The sequence below is a fragment of the Mus pahari genome, chromosome 1 (genome assembly GCF_900095145.1).
Source record: "Mus pahari chromosome 1, PAHARI_EIJ_v1.1, whole genome shotgun sequence".
Classification (NCBI taxonomy): domain Eukaryota; kingdom Metazoa; phylum Chordata; class Mammalia; order Rodentia; family Muridae; genus Mus; species Mus pahari.
The window spans coordinates 149,891,604-149,912,361 of record NC_034590.1 but is presented as its reverse complement, the minus strand read 5'-3'; the positions used below and the strand labels follow the sequence as shown (position 1 = coordinate 149,912,361).

General features: G+C 42.2%; 1 protein-coding gene across 3 annotated transcripts in view; it reads right to left on the bottom strand.

The window, feature by feature from the left end:
- Window positions 1-20,758, bottom strand: part of Plce1 (phospholipase C epsilon 1) — a 300,309-nt gene that overhangs the window by 253,060 nt on the left and 26,491 nt on the right. For all 3 annotated transcript variants that reach the window (XM_021196340.2, XM_021196332.2, XM_029538628.1), the window contains exon 2: window positions 6,603-8,143. In XM_021196340.2, the coding sequence (XP_021051999.1) occupies window positions 6,603-7,799 (1,197 nt within the window). In that variant the 5' untranslated portion in view covers window positions 7,800-8,143. The remainder of the gene's footprint in view (window positions 1-6,602; window positions 8,144-20,758) is intronic.

Genomic DNA, 20,758 nt, shown 5'->3' with positions numbered 1-20,758 from the left:
GGAAATGCCTCCATGAGATTCAACTGTAAGACATTTTCTCAATTAGTGATGGGGGAGGGGGAAGGTCCCTTGTGGGTGGTGCCATCCCTAGGCTGATAGTCTTGGGTTCTATAAGAAAGCCAGCTGAGCAAGCCAGGAAAAGCAAACCAGTAAATAACATCCCTCCATGGCCTCTGCATCAGCTCCTGCTTCCTGACCTGCTTGAGTTCCAATCCTAACTTCCTTTGGTGATGAACAACAATGTGAATGTATAAGCTGAATAAACCCTTTCCTCCCCAATGTGTAAGCTGAATAAACCCTTTCCTCCCCAACTTGCTTCTTGGTCATGATGTTTGTGCAGGAATAGAAACCCTGTCTAAGACACTGATCATGGACTTATGTCTAGAATATATAAAAGAACTCAAAATGAAAGACAACTCAATTTTAAAATGGACAAAAGAGGCCAGGGTTGTTTAATGGTTGAGTTGTCTAGTATGTATGGGGTCCTGAGTTCAGTTCCAGGATTTGACTAGAAATTTCTCCATAAAAATGCAAACAAGCGGGCTGGTGAGATGGCTCAGTGGGTAAGAGCACCCGACTGCTCTTCTGAAGGTACAGAGTTCAAATCCCAGCAACCACATGGTGGCTCAGAACCATCCGTAACAAGATCTGACTCCCTCTTCTGGAGTGTCTGAAGACAGCTACAGTGTACTTACATATAAAATAAATAAATAAATAAAACAAAACAAAAAAATGCAAACAAGCACATGAGGAAATGCTGGGAAGAATTAACTATCACAAAAATACAAATAAAAACTATAAAAAGATTATCACTTCATATCCAAGTAGGATGGCTATGAACAAACACAGCGACAATCTCAAGGCCTGCTGAGGTCATGGAGACATCAGTGCATCATGCCTCACTGTGGGCATGAGGCAGATACTTGGAGGAACTGTCTGCTGACTCCTGAAAAGGTCAAACGTATAGGTATATGCACCTGCCACCATTCCTAGGTATGTACTGACAAGAACTGGGAATGTACATTCTCACAAAAGCCTGTGTTTGAATGCTCACAGGGCTGAGAATACAGCTCAGTGCTAGAACACCTTTCTGGCATGGAAGAAGCCATGAGTTCAATCCTTTACCCTTCAAAGAAAAAACAAGTTCACAAAAACATTACTCAGAGTCAGAGCAGAAAAAGTTCGATGTTCAGCAACTAATGAATAGATAAATAGATAAATACAATACAATGGCATAGTAACAAAAAAAAATCATGAAGCATTAATATGTGCTAAAGTGTCGACTGGTCAGAAAATATTGAGGCAAGTGAAAGTGAAGGCTTTGCCTTCTTGAGGTCTTCATGTACCCAGACCACCTAAGAGAGCACCATGTGGGTTTCTCGAAGTCTTTGAGGGCCGGAACATGAGTCAGCTCTCTGACTCTGAGAACAGTTTTTCAGGGAGGAACGAGCCACCAGTGTGTTGTGGAGGGCAGAAGATAGTCACACCCAGCCCTGCACTGATGCTTCAAGTCCCTGAATGCTGAATCATTTGGTCACCAGGACGGAAACCTCCCCACCACCCTAAGATGTCTCTGAGCCTGTCTGTCTGCTGTCTGCATGTTCCCCGAGAGGGAAACTCCCACTGCTCATGACTATGGCAATCAATCCATGGTATCCTAAGGTCCCAGGCAGCAAAGTGCAGGGCAAGGATGAGACCAGGCCATCACCTGATGGCATGTCCTTCCACTGGCTCAGATCATTTCCAGGCCACATACAAACGGCCATTCCAAGAGATGGATCTCTGAAGCTGAGATCTCCATTTATGTAAGACAACTGCAGCAAAGCGGGAAAGTCCTGAGACTGATCCTGTCCCAGCATCATAAGAGTAGCAGAAATACATACATCTCATACCAGAGTCCAAGTGGAAGGTTATTACTCCACCTTTTCTCAGAACCTAGCCAAAGAGAGTAACTACAGAGATAAGGAAATAGATGCATCATTAGGTCAGCTAATCAAGGTGAGTAGTTCCATCTACCCCAGGCTGGCCTCAGACAACCCAGCACTGACGTACTAACTATAACTGCATGTGTGGGGCTAGTGGAACCGGCTCTTTCTCACACACACATCTATCAGCAGGAAACTTCCTAACCCATGTCATAAATGCTGTTGAAGCTTCAGTAGAGGAAGAAGCCACCAGGAAGCTTCTAGCTTGGTCTAAGCACCAGAAGAAATTGTAATCATTTCACTGATCAAAGTGTCACTGATCTCTAGGGTAGCCAAATGCTCAAAGCAGAAAATCAGGCCTTTTTGCTACTTCAAAGGCTGGACAGTGAGGTTCAAATGATTGGGTCCTTTATAAGAGTTACATCTTTAGCTTAACACATGAGTTTGACCAGCAGTGAGTCACACATCAGAGGCGTTAGCTTTTTCCTAAGGTTTGGTTTAGCTCCATTTGAAAATACCTCAGTGGTGGACTGCTTGGCTAGCAAGGAGGGACCGTAGGTTCAATTCCCAGCATACATACACACCCTTCCTCCCTTCCTCCCTCTCTCCTTCCCTCCCTCTCTCCCTCTCTTCTTCCCTCCCTCCCTTCCTCCAACACTTTTATCTCAACAAAGGTATTACTGCTCAATTGTTCATTGTCTCTTAAGTTTAACGGTCTGTGCTTGGCAGTAAAGAACCAGCATTTTAGGAAGCGATGGGGCAGGACACACGAAGCTGGTTGTGACTACCTTTTTTACTTACAGTTTTTCTAATCAGATTCTAAAACTTGGGTGGTTTTCCTTTATAAAATCTTCTTAAATTATTTCCTATTATTTTTAAAACTCAGTATGAATCTTCTCTGGTTTACCATCTATATTCACATAGAGTAACCCCTCTATGGATCAGAGAAGGGAAGCCCTGGAGGTGCAAGCAGGAGAGCAGCTGATGTTTCTGTCTTGGCTACCCAGATCCCTTTCCATCACTACCGAATAGAGCCGGAGTTACACAGGCAAGTTTGTCAAAACAAGAACTGGTGCTTTCTGTGCTTGAATCCACCTGTAAGATAACTTGAGGCTTTTTGAACTCCACAAGATTTAGCCAGGGAGAGAATTTTAAAACCAAAACAAAGAGGCTGAAGAGATGGCTCAGCAAAGGTCCTGAGTTCAATTCCCAGCAACCATGTGGTGGCTCACAACCATCTACAATGGGATCAGATGCCCTCTTCTGGCCTGCAGGTAGACATGTAGATAGAGGGTACATACATAAAATAAATAAATCTTAAAATACTATTTAAAAACAACAACAGCAACAGCAAAAAAGGATAAACACCCTTAGTCAAATGTTTAACCTGCAGACTTTAGCCACTTGTTAAACTCTACTTTGTGGAGCCAATAGATTTAGAGCAAGAGGGAGTGCATACGTGGGAGGGGGGCTTTAATGTTTCACAAGCAGGAGTAGGCTGACAATCTGGTTAGTCAGCAAGCATGAATCCTCATTAATGTCTTCATCCAAACCCATTCTCTCCACACAGCTGTGAAAATATAAATTCACTGGGCTGTTCTGACCAACACACCCAGAAACAAAAAATATGATGCCAAAGAACTAATTAAATGAATAACACATGCCAGCAATGCACAGGAAGGACTGTTTGGGCAACATGGTTTAGGCTGAGGTAGTACAGCTGCCCTTTGGACAGCCACGGCAACTCAAAATTTCAGGTATTCAAGTCGTTTATATAAAATTGGTTAGAGTGTGCACGCTACATATTCACCCCTGCATACACTTTTAACCACTGCTAGGTTACTAACATAATGTAAACGCAACTAACATGATGTAAATGCTTTGTAAATAGGTGCTGTGCTGTGCTATGTCGTGTGGGGAATAATGACCAGAAAACACAGCTGGATGTGCTAATAAGAGGTATGTGTGCTTGTGTGTGTTACTTGGAACTGAACCCAGGGCCTCTAAGAGGCTAGGCAAACTCCACACCACTAAGCTATATCTTCAGGCTTTTCTTGTATTTATTTTGACGTGGGGGGGGTCTCACAAAGTGGCCTTGAACATGTACTAGTTCTGCCTCAGGCTCCTGAGTAGTTGAGATTATAGGTCTATGGTGTCAGGCCTGTCTAAATATTTGTGGGTAGGGGGGAGGCAGTGGTTATTGGAATTTAAACTTGGGGCTTTATGTGTAATAGGCAAGCTCTCTATCACCACACTACAGTACTAGCAATTTTGTTTTCCAAATGCTTTCAATTTGTATCACGTGGACATCAAAGAACGCAAAGCCCGCAGATATGGAGTCATGTGAACATTAGATTTTATACTGCTGTCAATTTACCTGAGAGGCCACCAAAGAGAAGGACCAGGTGAGAATGAGTCCACAACCAAGTAAGAAGCTCAAGGACTGGAGGGCAGGAGCACTCTCTGCTTTCAGCACTGTGCTAAGGATAGCATCTCACCGCAGAGTGGCCTACAATGGCGCCTTTATGCCTGGTTCCCTTGAAAGGTAATTAGGACCTGTCAATCACTTATGGATTCCAAGCCATAATTTAAATGTGGATCAACTCTAGAATCTGTTATCAACCATGTCATTGTCCTTGTTTTCTGTGCATTTGGAATTATGTTTGTGTTATATAGACACAGGGCTCTTAAAACATTGCTGAGCAGCCAGGCAGGGTACACGTGAAAAAAAAAAAAAAAAAAAATCGAAAAACAGAATGGGAGTGTATGTGTGACTGGGATACCGCTGGGGTACCACATCCTCAGATGAAAGGCATACTTCACAAGACCCAGAGCAAGTGAATATATTTCAGCTGTGCCAATTTTGCTAAGCATTCCCACCAGACTCTAAAAGACAAATGTGAAGAAGAGGCTATACTTTAGGGAAGACTTTCAGACAGTGTGGCCAAAAAAAAAAAAAAAAAAAAAGGAGAGAGAGCCAGGCCATGCCCAGCTATACCATAAGTGCCAATAAAAAGGCTCACAGCCTCCAGGAGGGCAGCTGAGACAAAGGGAAAAGACCTTCCTGAGCCCCACTCTAGCTGAGCTGTGGTGACCGCCCCTAGCCGCAAGGGACAAAGCAGGGAGGGGACAGTTTGGTTTCTTTCAACTGTAAATTAACCAGCCAGGGTCTGACCAGTGAAGGGGTTTAGGAGCTGCTGCCCCACAGCCTCAGGGGTTGGGGGAGCAGGAGGAAGCCTAGCCTATCGGATAATCACCCTAAAACTCACAGCCAACCCAACACTAACTTCCTTCGGAAGCTTCCTTTAGGATAATAAAGAAGTGTGAAAAACATTCTAGAAACAACTTCCCAGAGAGAATCGCTGAAGGAAGCAGGAATAGAATAGGTGATGGGGCGTGGCGGTGCAATCCCATAATCCCAGCACTTGTTAGAAACAGAGAATCGGAAGTTCAAAGCACTGGCTTTGAACTTTGACCAGCCAGGACTACAGGAGACTCTATCACAAGAAAGAAAAGAGGAAAAAGAAACAATGAGAAGGCAAAGTATATAGTGATGTCTTCAGCAGAGCAGATCAGTCCAGAGAAGGTCACCTGGCTGTGTATGGTTAAAGAGAGAAAACTGTAAAGCATTCAGAGGACCCAGAAACTTGGATGGGAATTTAAAGAAAAAAAGAATATTCTCATTCATCTTATGTAGAAATTTAGCATTTCTTTAATTGTGAACTTTTACAACAAAGTTAGATAGAAGCAGAAGTAACTGATCGTGTCACCAATAAAAATAACACAGATTTTTCACATTGTGTCATGGTCATGGTGGATACCTTACAATATTATAGCTATTTAGGGAGATCTCTATTTGACTAGATTAGAGGGATTTCCTAGAACAAGAGGCTATCACATTCCTAGGTAGCAATAAGCAGTATGGTAAGAAAGATGCACGTAAATTACCATCTCACAATTTCAAAATCATCTTGTGTCTCATAAATGCAAATCTACATAATTTTCTTCTTTACTGATGTTTTCCATTGCATTTGGTGCATTTAAAGTGTTATTTTACATCTGTAGCCTTCATTGAAGAGGTACGTACACAGCACACACACCCAATAAATAAATAAATAGATAGATAGATAAGTCTAAGGGAATAGAGAGGAAAGATGGATTTAAGCCCCTTCAGGACAGTAAAGCAAACGGCCACAGTAGATCACAAAACACAAAAAAGACTTGGAGATGCCTCTCCAAAGCTAATAGACAAAACCATTTTTCTGTCATCAGAAAATCTCTAATTTCCACTCCCTACATAGGCCTCTGTGTATTGCATAGCCTATATTGCTGCAGAGCCAACTGAGACTTGAGACCTATGAATTGTAATATCTAAATCCCAGTAACTACAAAAGACTCCTGTAAGAATCATATTTTGACAGATCTTGCTTTATCTTGTCCATTAGTTAAAGCAATATAAATAATGAAAAATCAAGTTTACCGAAATAATGGAAACAGGTACACCTGTAATCTCAAAATTCAGGAGGATCACAAGTTCAAGGACAAGCTAGGCCATGTACATAGCAAATTCCAGACCTATATCTGTAAGACCCTCTATCCAACACTCCTAAAGGAGGATGAAGGAAAAGAGGAAAATATAAGACAAAAAAGGTGATGGGAAGAAACCCAAACTCTTACCAGGCACCACTGGGCTTCAGTCAGACGTTGGCTCCCACTTTGCCTTATGTCCATTGCTGACAGAGGTCCCATTACATTCCCACAAGGCCATAGGAGACCAGCTTTCTTCTGATCAACATAATTCCAAGCAGCCGGCCCAATACGGCCGGAAGGCAGAGTTCTCATGATGGCTCTTGTCCCAGTATACACAGACTTCTTAACTTCCCTGTCATTTTTACAAAACCTTCGGACTAACAAAGTGGACCGCTCCTTTTTGCTTTTAAAAAAATCGTCTACGTCTTCACAATTGCCTGAGAAATCCTCCAGAGGGCTCAGAAAAGTCTTGGCAGCAGGACCCTGAGCAAAGCCGTCCTCGCAAAAGCCACCACCTGAGCAGACCTCATCGGCCTTTGGGCAGGAATTTTCGAAGCACAGGTATTCATCGCGCAGCGAAGTACAGTGCTCACACTTGAGCTGCCCATTCTTACTTCCACAGGTTCTTGTTAACTCCACCAGTTTGCAAGTATACGCCATGCAATTTTTATTTTGCTGCCCCCCAGGAAGAGTAACACAATTTGCACAGTCATCCAAAATCAAGTTTTCTGACAGGGCATGAAAAGCATCCGGCATTGTCCTGTCAGCTTCATAATGGAAGTGAAATACCGCCGTGTGGCCGTCAGAGTGAGGTCCGCTGGACTCCATGATCCCAGGCTGACTTCCCGAAGGGCTCACGTCCATGGGAGAGTCCTCCATCTCCAGTTGAATTCCAGGAAGCACCTTCCTTTCCAGTGGGTAAGGAATTCCAGGCTGCATACTCGGGTCTTCTTCTGGGACAGAGTCACGGGCTTCACAAAGCTGGTTCTGGGGAAGCTGGTGCTGGTGGCTTTGCACTAAGCTGCTGCAGTTAATCGCATGGTTTACCGTGGAGTCCGGTGCGGTTTCCTCCCAGCCCTCTTCGTTGTGATTCTCATCGCTGATTAGTTCCCCCCTCGCTATTGAGAAGACCTTGGACAAATCACTTCTAGAAGACTCTTCCTTACGTTTGTTCCACTGTGAGATGGTAGGAGGGATGAGCGCACCCTGCCTGCCAGCACGTGCCTGAGGAATCCGGGCATCTGAGACCTTTTCACTCCTCTCTTCTGCCACTGCCTGGGCAGAAGCCACTTTCCTTTGAGTCACAGGGATGAGGACGGAAGCGGCCATTTCTTCGGACGTCATCTTGACCACTGTCCTTCATGCAGCTACTTTTCTGTGTTCACTTCCCTGGCGATCATGTCCAGACAAGAGATAATCTCAGATCATTCCAGTCTTTGTGCGAAGCAAGCTGACAGTTCCTGTCGTTCAGGTATATTAAGAGCCCAACAAAACATTCCAGTTGTAGTTTCCTACAAGAACAGTTTGTTTTACACCAGTATTTCAAAACCACAGGTCCGTTTTCTTCTTTTCTCTGTTGCCCGAAGCTAATTCTTTTAGAAGGATTTTGTTCGGGATCACATTCTGCGACTTGTGGTTTATTGCTAATGTGCAATGTGTAAAAATCCAGTTTGAGTGTTTTCTGTGCCCTGTAAGAAAAGAGATAATGTCAAACATTATGGCATTGAATCGGTTTTCAAAATCCAATTGATAATTTTAAGTTAATGAAAACTGTAGGTCAATTCTGATGAGAGAGTTTTGCAATCAAAAGTTAGTTTGAATATTTTAAGCATGTATCATTTTGGCTTGACAATACAGAACTTCTGCTTCCAGCAAAAACGGAGTACAAAAATCAGATTTATCCTGGTGGATTAAATAAAATCCAAGCAGGAAAAAAGAAAAAAAGATCAGTTTTTACACAATAAACAGAAAAAACAAAATGTTGATATCTGAAGCAAAAGAAAAAAAAGTGAAAATAGTGTAAATACCTGAGCTCACTGCTTAGAGAGTTTCCAGGCCCAAATAGAACCCAATAGTGTGTGTGTGTGTGTGTGTGTGTGTGTGTGTGTAAAAGGGAAAAAGCTAGAACTTCAGGATGGCCAAAGGCACTAGGGACATAAGACAGGAGTTGCAAAGGTAAAACAATATATTCTCGTCTGAAACAATTCAAGCAAGGAAAGAACAGAGTAAGAAAAAAAAAAAACTATTAAGCAGAATTCAATAGCAAAGAAATGTCTTCAACCAATGAAGATGAAGTAAGACCTTTTTCAGACATGCAGAGCCAAAATAATTCTAGCAGGGTTGAACTACAGAAAGTAATAAAGGAAGACCTTTGTGCAGAAGAAAAATTCTAGATATGTCTACCTATAAAGAAATAGAAAGCCTAAACATGTTGAATATGTGCATGATCTTTTTTCATTTTTTAAATCACTTAGCAAGATAATTCATCATTTAAAGCAAAAAGAGTGACTGTGTGTTGTTGTATTTCTTATAAATATTGATGTGAAGTGTCTGGGCGGAACAAAGGTCAAGAGGAGGGTCCTGGAACATTAATCCTACAAGGCTACTTCTACATGAATCATATATGGTTATTGAAAGGCAGACCAAAGGTGTACACTCTGATCACTTAGAAGAAAAGCAACACAATTAAATTCATTAATACTTACAAAACCAAAAGGTAAACAAAGAAGATATGAGACCAAAAAAAAAAAAAAAAAGGGAAGAAATTAACGGCGGACTTAAATATTCCAAAATGCATCTTTAGTCAACATTTCCGTCCCTTCCCCACTCACAAACTACACACTTAAAGAAAATATCTCTTTGGTTTCATTTTAGTAAGAAATTGTTTAGTCGAATATAAGTAGACATAAAAGACTTTGATTTATGAAGCTGTAGTATTTTAAATGGCTTAGCTAATTAAATGACTTCATCCTTTTTTCTTTAACTAAATTGAACCTCTTCCTAGTGCTACATTTTATACTGTCCACAGCCAGCCCCTGCATGCAACCCTAACAGAGTCAAGCAAATTCCCATGTGATGAGGGAGGGAACATGAGGAATTCTGGGAGTAGGTCATTGGGCTCTGGCTCAGCTGCTGCTGAGCCTCCCCCTCCCCCACCCAACCCGCCTGCCAATGGCATGTGAGTGCATCATCTTGAGAAAGGCCCCTCTGGTCTCAGTTAAGACTTCCAGTAATTACAGCTGTAGCCAGCATCTGACACCCTCAGCCATCAGCAGTGGTGGCACACACCTTTAATCCCAGGACTCAAGAGGCAGAGGCAGGCAGATCTCTGTGGGTTTAAGGCTAGCCTGGTCTACACAGTGAGTTCTAGGACAGCCAGGGATACATGAATAAAAAATAAAGAGAGGAGAAAGGGAGGGGGAGAGATAGACCCTGAATCCTCTAAGGCCTCTTCCACATTCCTACCCAGAGTTATATGGATTACTATATGCTCGTTGTTTTTCACCATAAATTTTGTGGAATATTGCTGTATAGCAACAGACAATACAAGTAAATTCTGCTCTCCTTGGGAAACTGGACATCAAAGCCTAGAAAAGCCAAATCAAGGAATGGTGGAGGATTCAAATCTAAGAAGCCTGACTCCAGAAGCCTTCGCTAATCGCTGTGCTGTTTTCTCTTACATCCAGTCTGAGACCTCATGGTTTCAGGTTCTGTTGTTTATAGACACACGGCTGCTGGGAGTAGCCTATCTTTTATTTGAGTTCGTTTCACAAGGCTGGAGATTGTAGACAGTCCACTGAAGCAATGATCTTTGTTTTGCTTCCAGCTGTAGTCAAGAATGAGAGGCATCATGGGGGAACTGACTCCCTGGCCTTGGCTCCGTCTCAGGATATTCCTTTTTTTTTTTTTCAACAAATGTTTACTGAGTGAAAAATTAAATGAGGCAAGCATCTTGCCCTTGATTTCTTTATGAGCTAATAAATGACCAGTCAAGGTATGCTACAAACAGGGCAGAGGATGCTGAAACACCTAAAACAGATGGTGGGCATGAGGCAAGATTAGTTTTCACAGTGGGCCTCCTGGCGATGGTAGCTGGGCTGCATCACTGAAGACAAGCAGGAGTCAGCAAAATGATGACGTGGAGCACACCTTCAGAGAAGAGCACTGTGAAGGGAAATAATGCACAAAGACAGCCAAACCCAGGGCGTGGAATCTCAGGGTGATACTGTATAGTCAGGATGTGAGTTTCCCTCCTGCAAAATAGAAGTAAAATTGCCTTCAAAAATAAGGTTGTGAGTAAGATGTTTTGAAAGATACCAAGTCAGGCGGTGTGTCTATTTTTCTATACTATGCACAAGAAAGGACAGGCAAAGTTCAGTGACTCTGCTGTGACAGTGACATGGCGTTGAATTTACTCTCAATAGATGACTCACCAAGTCTGCCTAGGTTTTCTTTCTGTTTTAATAACTGGAATCAACTCCTTGAAATATCAGTTTTATGACTCTCAATTGGTTATCATGCTTAAATTATCCTTTCCACATTTATAATACTAGGAAGAAACATATATGTTACATATGTCAAAAGTGGATAGGCAACCAACAACTACTGATTTCTATCTAGACTCTCTTGGGCAGCCCTGGATTGACTTTAAAAGAAGTGGTCAAATAACATGAGGATTAAAGATACAACAAGCATTATGATATTGTCTAAACAACATTAGAAGCACCAAAATGTGGGCCATACTCTAACAGCTTTGAAAAGCAAAAGGACATAAAATAATAAGGTTGATTGCTTTTCTTACATGGACATGCTTATGAGGGAGACTAGAAAAGGACCACCCCAGAAGAGTTCAAAGAATGTATGGCCTAAGTAAGGATATGTAATATCAGGGGAACATGTCAAGGTAGTATGTCTAAGCTAGAGAATTATTGGGGGTAGACAGTATGATTAGGAGAATGAATAACCAAAAGACAGAGCTATGGAGATCCAAGCTGTGTTGGGAGTCATAGACAAAGCAGCAAGATAAGAAAAACAGATAAAGGGAATAAGGAATTGGGGAGTGACATGTGGGAAGCTTTTAGCATCAGAATAGGGGCACATCAGCCAAGAATAATGAATGGTGTTAATGATTTTTCATGGGCTAAAACAGGGGGTTGAAAACTACAACCTAAGGTACAAAGCTGGCCTGCCACCAGACTTTATAAATAAAGTTTTATTGCAGCAGTACAGTTACATCTGCTCATTTATGTCACATCTATGTCTGGTTTTACGTTATAACTGCGGAATTGGGGAGTTGTGACACAGACCACGTGTTACACAAAACCAAAAATATTTACCATCTGGCCCTTTATAAAAGAGGTTCACCCACCTTGTGCCAGATAAATAATGAGATGATGAGATGCATGTTTAGAGCCAGAAAATGAAGTGGGAGTCCTGACTGCTGTGTGTGCAGCATGTCTCATGAAGTCTCATGATGAATAAAGGCTAATTTCATATTATCTCCAGAGGCAGGATAAGGGCCAAAGCATATGAATTATTGAGAAGAAATCGTAAAGATTTCCCTGTCTTGCAGAGTTGTTTAACAAAGGGGAAAGCATCTTGAGTAGTGAGTGGTCTTCTTCAGATGCTGCCGAAGGAGTTCAACAGAGCAGCAACAGTCAGCACTGAGGAAACCCAAAATATGCTGAAGAGACGGAGTGAATGGATGGCTATCAAATCTAACTATAAAAACGATGGCGAGGGGCTGGTGAGATGGCTCAGTGGGTAAGAGCACCCGACTGCTCTTCCGAAGGTCCAGAGTTCAAATCCCAGCAACCACATGGTGGCGCACAACCATCCGTAACAAGATCTGATTCCCTCTTCTGGAGTGTCTGAAGACAGCTACAGTGTACTTACATATAATAAATAAATAAATCTTAAAAAAAAAAAAAAAAGATGGCTAATTCTCAACAGAACATGAACTGTGTGTAAAACATGCTCAAACTGTAGTATGTATTATCTCATTTAATATTTACATTAACACAGTATCACTTGGGTAACAGACTCCTTACTCATGGTCCTCTCCCCCTCTGGAAATCTGTGCTTATGATTGTCCTCAATAACATGATCTCTGAATTTCAGGACAGGGTTATGGCTACCCCTTATATCTAAACGTGGCCATGTGACTATGTTATAGCTAATGAGATATAAGCAAAAGTGGGTTGCAACTTCTGATAAATGTCCCTGAAGGTACAAGGGGCTCCCCCCTGCCTCTTATTCTTCTGTGCTACTCTGAAGAAAGATATGATGGCTGGATCTGAGACATCAATCTTAGATGATGAGATGAACATGAGAATTTCATGAAGAATGTTACAGACTTGTATGAAAATGGTGTTACGAAAGCTAGCACCATGTACAATTAATATACACCAATCAATCAATCAATAAATAAATAAGCCTTAGTTATCAGAAAACAGTTTTTGCACCTGTTCCAGTGTGCATAGTTCAAATGGTTCTTGACCAGAAGACCAGCAACGATTTGACAGATAGAGGATTTGAGCTGAGACTTTACAGAAAGACAGCAATTATTTATAGCCAAGGAGACTTTGAATCGAGGGAACAGCATACTTAACAACAGATAAGAGAGGGAGAATGCCTAGGGCAGAGCTGAGAGAGCTTGTCTGAGGTTCTCAGGAGAACATTTTATCCTGCCAATAACAGTGAAAGCCGCTCATAGATTTCACCATCCTAAGAAAGAGGCGCTAAGGCAACTGTGAATGCTGGACTTAACACTTCTGCTTGCGTCTTTAAGCATAAAGGGTTTTACTGAAGTTGTTCGAGTATCTGTGGATGACAGCCAGCCAACCAGGGGAATGGTTGTTAACTTATACATTCTCTTCCTGCAGACCCACCATGCAAAGAGATTAAAGAAGGAATGTGTGCTCTCACGACTGTCCTCTCTAGCTCCCTGTCACGTGGACATGAGATACGTGGGTACAATGTGCACATGCCCACACACAAACACTGCATGGTACAAGCCGGTCCCCTCTGTTGCTTCTTCCAAGTGTCTTCAGCTCCACTCCCTCCTGACCTCCTTTCTCTGAACTGTTACGATGGAAATTCCATAACTCACAGGAAATAAAGCTTTGAAACATTTCCCCCAAAGCTCTGGTGCACTCCTCTGGGTCCTTGTCCAAGACCACAAAATTTTAACCCCTCAGAGCTTTAACTTTCTCCATTAGAAATCTTTCAGAGTGTGAAATGGCAGGCTTAAGACTCCAAAGACCTAAACACCTCAACTTTAGATTTTGTGCATGTTTGTCATGGGGAGTCGGCTGGCATAGATGAAAATGCTACAGAAGCAGTTTTCAACTTATACCTTCATAAAATGGACAAAAGTAAGGAGGTTCACAAAAATATTGCCCCTATCAGGTTAAGTCTCATTTGTAAAAGTCATAAGGAATGGAAGCCATTCTGGTAAATACAGTAATACAGTCATCTCTCCAGAAATAATAAGAACTGTGAGCATCCAGTTCCAGATTGAAGTCAAAGGAAGAGGGACAGGATGTTGATGCTCCACTGCTCATGAGACTCTGTTGGAATAAGGCCATTATACCCCACCATAACAATGTTAACTCACAACAGATTACAAGCCCAAACAGAAAGTCCACAAGTAAAACTTCCAGGAGGAAGTTAAAAATGTCTTTATGACGTTAAGACACAGATCATTTTCTCAGGACAGAAAAAGCACTAACCATAAAGAAGAGGGAAGGGTGAAATGGGTTTAGTCAGAACTTAAAACTCCTACCTTTCAGAAAACCAAAAGGGAGAGCCACAGAAAGGGGGCGAGTTCTCAAAATAGATTTACCTGGAGAAGATCTTGTAGTCTGAATGCTTTTATCACTTTTAACACATACACAATATGGTCTGATCGAAATCACTCCCCACTTCCTCCCCTCTGAGTCCTCTGAGAACCAGTCCCACATCTTCCTTCCAACATCATGGACTTTGGTTTTGTTTTTTGTTTTTTTTTTTTTTTAGCCCATGGAGTCTGGTTAGTGATGCTGGTGTGTGCATGTATGTGGGGCTGTCTACTCGAGCAAAGGTCCTCAACCTAAAACTCCCTCCCACTGTACCCCAGCAGCCACAAACCACTGCATAAATAATTTTCTAAAAACTCCTATAATTTGGAGCTGAAGAGATGGCTCGGTGATCAAGAGTGCTTGATGACTTTCCAGAGGACCTGATCGGTTCCCAGTGGAGTTCCCTGTGACTCCAGCACGAGAGAAGTCAGGACCTTCTCTGGCCTCCTTGGTTGTGCCTACCGCCTTTCAGATATTCGAGAGTCATATGAGTTAGTGACCACTGTACTAGACAGCTCAGGTACACAGAACATATTCGAAATGGTATCAAGTTCTACAGACCAGTGCTGTTGCAAACACGTAAAGTTGAGCTGAGGAGCTGAGGGAGTGGAAACATGAAGTGGAAGGATTCTAAGTGGCATTCTCTCAGAAGCTCTGAAAATACTTGACTGTTTTGTGTGGGTTTTTTTTTTTTTTTTTTTTTTTTTTTTTGAGATATGATCTCACTATGTATACCAGGCGGTCCTAAATCTGCAGTGGTCTTCCATCTGCAGTGGTCTTCCATCTCCAGCAGTCCTCCATCTGCAACAGTTCTCTTGCCTCAAGGGTCCCAAGATGCTTAGAATTCAGTTACACTCAGCTTAAAACTTTCTCCATTCTGATTAATGCAGAAGCCACACAGGCACATAATTCCCAATTCTCTTTCATCTCTGAGGGTCACAAACTGCATTTCCATTCTGCTTGCTCCCTCAACGGTCAGACTTGGAAAGGTGTCTCAGTTACTATTTTACTGCTGTGCATAAACACCACGACTTATACAGTTTATAGGAGAAATCATTAATTAGGGGCTGGGCTTGCTTATAGCTTCAGAGGGTGAGTCCATGACCATCACAGCAGGGAGCGTTGCAGCAAGCAGGCAGGCATGGCGCTGGAGCAGGAGCTAAGAACTTACATCCTGACCCACAAGTTGGAGACAGAAAGAAAGACTAGGCCTGGCCTGGACGTTTGAAACCTCAAAGCCCACTCCCAGTGACATGCCTCCTCTAACTAGGCCACGCCTCCTAGTCCTTCCCAAAATAGTTCCATCAACTAGGAACCATGCATTCAAATACATGAGTCTATGGAGGCCATTCTTATTCAAACCACCAGAAACAGCAATCAACCTGTTCAACTACATGATATACTGCTGAAATTTTTAAAGACTCACATACACAACAGGCTTCAGAGCCTGCCTCTACCACTTGCTTAACAGACAAATCTTAGACAGCTCAGACTCACTAAGCCTTGGTGTGTTCATCTGTAAAATAGGGGGGAAATTGCTCATCATATAACCCTCAAAAAAATTAGTATCCTTTCTTCTCATCACGATGACCACTTTCTGGAGTTATCACATGCATCCTGACATGGAGTCACGTCTATTTTACTTAAATAATCCCCTAGCACTATAATTAAAAGGCTCAGTAAATAGTTGCTCACTTACTGCTGTATGTAGATCATTCCTTTGCTAAGATAGAATCATTGTCCTTAACCTATACAGTAGGGCAACCAAATCATTCTGAAAGTTCTATGGGTTTGCTAAGTGACTAGCACATTGTAAGGTCCCACACCAGCTGACAAGAAGGGGCATAATCTCTGTGTACAGGACAATCTTAAATTATTGCATAGTTATAAACAAAAAATGAGAGCCATAAAATACCAAATATTATAGTCTTGACAGCCTAAGTATGGGGGCCATTCAATTTAATAATGCACATAAGGTCAGTGACTATTTGTGTGCATAGCTTGTGATTTTTTTAAAAAACACACAGCTAGGACTAGTGGAAATCAACATGGACTGAAGCCAACAGGGAGGACCTCTCAGAGAGTAGTTACCCTCATGAGGAACCTGAAACTGCTGCCTTAAGGGTCTTGCATTACATGTCCTGTGCATCTAAATCCTGAATTTCCCCAGCAGCCAAGTGGCACCACTTTCCTGACGTAACTACAGGCTCCTGTTGTGAGCCGCTATTAATTAATTGACAGGTAGCAACAACACACCCATTTGCTGAATGTTTCCTCAAGCCAGCCTTCTTACGAGTCGTTCTTCAATTACTCTGAGTGTAATTCCAAAGAATTAAAAATACATGTGATGAAAACACAGCCTGGAGGAGATAAACGCAACAGTACTGCCCTCCTCTAGCACACTCTCACGTTACAGTGTCTCAGTAAAGTGATCCCTATGTCATCAAAAGAAGGTGTGAACTGGCTTCTGCAAACGTTTCTTCATGGCTGTCCCTACTGCACCCTCTTCTGTGGGTGATGCCTATGCTATATACTTCATCATCACACTGAACAAGATATTTTCCAGATTAAATAACTCTCCAGTCTCATGGGCGTTCTCCTACAAAGCCCTGGCATTTTAACCCACATATATCATGTACTACGTGGTCATTCCTAGGCATGTTCTTCTTCAGACCCATAGTCTACTTAACACTAGCACCAGTGAAGGCACTGAGGGGCCCTCTAGCCAACAAGCTAAAAAAAAATTCGCCCCTGTAGTTCACAGATGCCACCGATGACCTCAAATGCTGGGTGGATGCCCGGGGCCAACAGCTGACTCAAACAGTTGATGTCATTCACATGGCCTGTTTTGAGTAGAGTTTAAAACGCAAATAGAACACCTCATTAAAACTCAAAGTTCATTTGAGCTGGGCCTCATAGTTGAGAGAAAACACTATTCGGACTTGTTACCTAACCGGGGAAGAAGAGCAGGCAATGACATTTTATCATTTTGCTTGGGGGGTTCCTTGTTTGTTCATCTTCAGGCTAATACTTTGGCACTTCTGCTATTTTTCAAGATGGTGTAATCCCAAGGTAAATACACAGAGAACAGTTGGCAGAGTCCACAGTCTGAAGCCAGCTTGCTTCTCCAGCCTGTACCACCAGCCCTCGGGTTCTTCCCAAGGCCCCAACAGTGGTGGGGGGAAGGGGGAGCTGTGATCTACCAAACCACAGTGCTTGGGTATGTTGGCTCCTCTCCAAGTTACCTGTGCCATGACTGGGAAGTCTAGACTCCTGAAACAGGGAGTGTGGGCAGTGTGGTTTGCTTTCAGTGCCGCGATGCCATTATTTCAAATAGCTACTGTGATTGTACAATGCTTAAAGGCAAGCTTTTGAAAAGCTATTATAACACATTTCCCACTAACTTCTTAACCAAAAAAAAAGAAATTAAGAAAGAAAAGAGACTTATATAAATTATAAAAGTAGCACACATTTATTGCAGAAATTTTGAAAACAAACAACAAAACAAAAAACTCTGATAGGTAAAAGAAAAGATGCCAGCATTCATCCTAATTATATCTCCCTTCTATTCTTTCCTCATAAACAAAAGCATTCTAGTCCTAGATATGGTACTAAATAATGCCATCCCATTCTTTAAAAGAATTCTTTGGAGGCGTAATTAAATCCATACAAACACCAACAATTTGTTGTTGTCTCTTTGCTGTTGCTGCTGCTGCTGCTGCTGCTGCTGCTGCTGCTATTGTTGTTATTGCCTTGAGACAGGGTTTCTCTCTGAAGCCCTGGCTGTCCTGGAACTCACCCTGTAGACCAGGCTGACCTCATACTCAGAGATCCACCTGCCTCTGCCTCCTGAGTACTGGCATGTGTGACCACTGCTTGGCAACAATTTCTCTACCAAATTTATCAGTGCCCTTTGGAAGAGTAGGATATCATGAAATAATCCCTCTGCCTTGCCGCCCTAAAGCAAAGGCTCACTCGTTTTATGTTTGTAAACATTACTTCCCTTTTGAAGTCATAATAGGCTCCCACGTTTCTTACGAGCACACTGAACTACCAACAGTTATAATTCATTCATTCATTCACTCACTCATACAATATATTTCGTGTGGTGGGGGTAAGTTTGAGACAGAGTCTTGTCTTATAGTCCAAGTGGTCCCAAAATAATCCCCTCAAGGGACCCTCCATGTAAGGTAGCTAAGACTAAAGGCGTACCCAGCTACGTGACTAACAAATATGTATTAAATAATATGTGTCAGACTATATAACAGGAAATGAGTACAAATGTTCCATAAAGTGCTCTCACTGGGCCTGGGATGATGGCTCAGTTGGTAAAGTTCTTGCTAAGGACAAGAGATGAATCCCCAGCACTCACATAAAAAGCCGGGTGTGGCACATGCACTGACAATCCAATCCTGAGGAGGCAGAGACAAGCAGATGGCTGGTACTCACTGGTCAGCTAAGCCCAGGCTAACTGGTAAGCCCAAGTCCCGGTTATAGACCCCGTCTTTGGGGAAAAAATTAAAAAAGAGTTGGTCAGTGGCTGTGAATGACACTTGAGGTTGAGCTCTGGCCTCCATATACACACGCATACACCTACATGTAAATGTACACACACAAATACACTCACTCACAAGCACTCTAATCATTTAACTGGCATTTATCAAAGGCATATGGTCAGGTTTAGATGACATTTCATATTAAATGAGGATGTGAAGCCACGTTTGAAGCTGATCTGATCAAGATAAGCCTGTCCAATCTACCAATAGACACGCGCTTCACTCAGAGTGGTCCAGCCCCAATTTCCCCAAGCCTGGTCTCGCGAATTCTTCTGTGTCCTGAATATCACTCCGAAGCCCCTCCATTTTCCTTCCTGCCAAGCTATATTCTACGAAGGTTTCTGGCCAGAGTCTATGTGAGCATCTCTCTGAAACTATTATAGGGTCCAAACATCTAGAACATTCTCAGACAACTCTGAAGGCCCTTACTTATTCCCCAGTAAGAACTTAGTAAAAAAAAAAAAAAAAAAAAAAAAAAAGAGCCAACACCCCATTTATCTCATCACTTCCCACAGCTTGGCAACACACACACACCACTACTAGTCACTTTGTTCTTTCTCACAGGAACCCCTCCACCTGAACCCACCTCTAGAAAGGCATTTAAGAAAAGCACTCTGGGAGAAAGGGAAACAGTTGTCTTCAAGGGCGTGGCCCATGCTAGGCTGACCATGCTCCAGTGTATTCCCACACACCTATGAGTCTAAGTTGAACCTAACCATGAAGGAAAAACAAAATAAACAAATAAAAACCAAACAGGACATGAAGTTGGGAGGAGTTAGAGGGTGGATTCCAGGGGGCGGGGCTAAGGGATGAATACAATCAAAATACTTCATATGTAAGTATGAATTTCTCAAAGAATAAAACTGCATCCTTCAAAGCAGACAGCACTCTACGCCCTGAACTGTAAGCATATCATTTTTTCTACAGTGATGAACGATCTCATCTGCTGTCCTGTTCGGAGTGAGAGATTTGGATCTAGTTTCAGACTCTTCCTGGGGCTAACAGCTTTTGTGGCATCATTCATTGAAGAGGCTATCTTTTTCCCAATGTTGTTAACAGCTCTGCCGGGCATTGGATGGCTATAGCTGGGTAAGTTTATCCTGGGTCCTCAACTCTCTTCTGTTGATCTATGTGTCCGTTTCTGTGCCAGTAAGTCCCATGCTGGTTTTGTTAGTATAGCTTCATAGTGTAATTTAAGATCAGGTGCTGTGATGCCTCTCGACTTAGGATTGATTGTCTTGACTATTCACTGTCTTTGGTGATCCCACATAAAATTTGGGGTTTTCATGTCAAGTTCTGTGAAGAAAGTCATGGAGAGTTTTTAATGGGGATCACTCTGAATCTGTAGATTGCTTGTGATAATACAGCCATTTTTACAATATTAATTCTGCTAATTCATATTCATCAGAAGACCTTCCTAAATTAAATGAAGTCTTAAATTAGTGAAACGAATAAACAGTTATCAAAGGAAGAAATACATTTTCCAATAAACATTTGAAAGTGTATACAACATTTAATTACCAAAAAAATGCAAACTTACTACAACACTGAGATTCTACTTCATTCTAGTCAGAATGGCTATCATTAAGAAAACCAACAACAGGGGCTAGGAAGATGGTCCTGTGGACAGATGACTTGTGGACGAATACAAGGACCTGAATTCAGATCTGAAGTGCCCACATAAAGAGTACTGTGTGGCCACAGACAACTATTAATTTTAGCACTTGGGAAGTGAAGGCAGAAAGACCCACAGGGCTAACTGGCTGGAGAATCTAACTAATTGATAAGCTCTAGATTCAGTGAGAAACTGTGTTTCAAAAAAATAACATAGAGAATATACCTACATGCACATCTACTCTCTCTCTCTCTTTCTCTCTCTCTCTCTCTCTCTCTCTCTCTCTCTCTC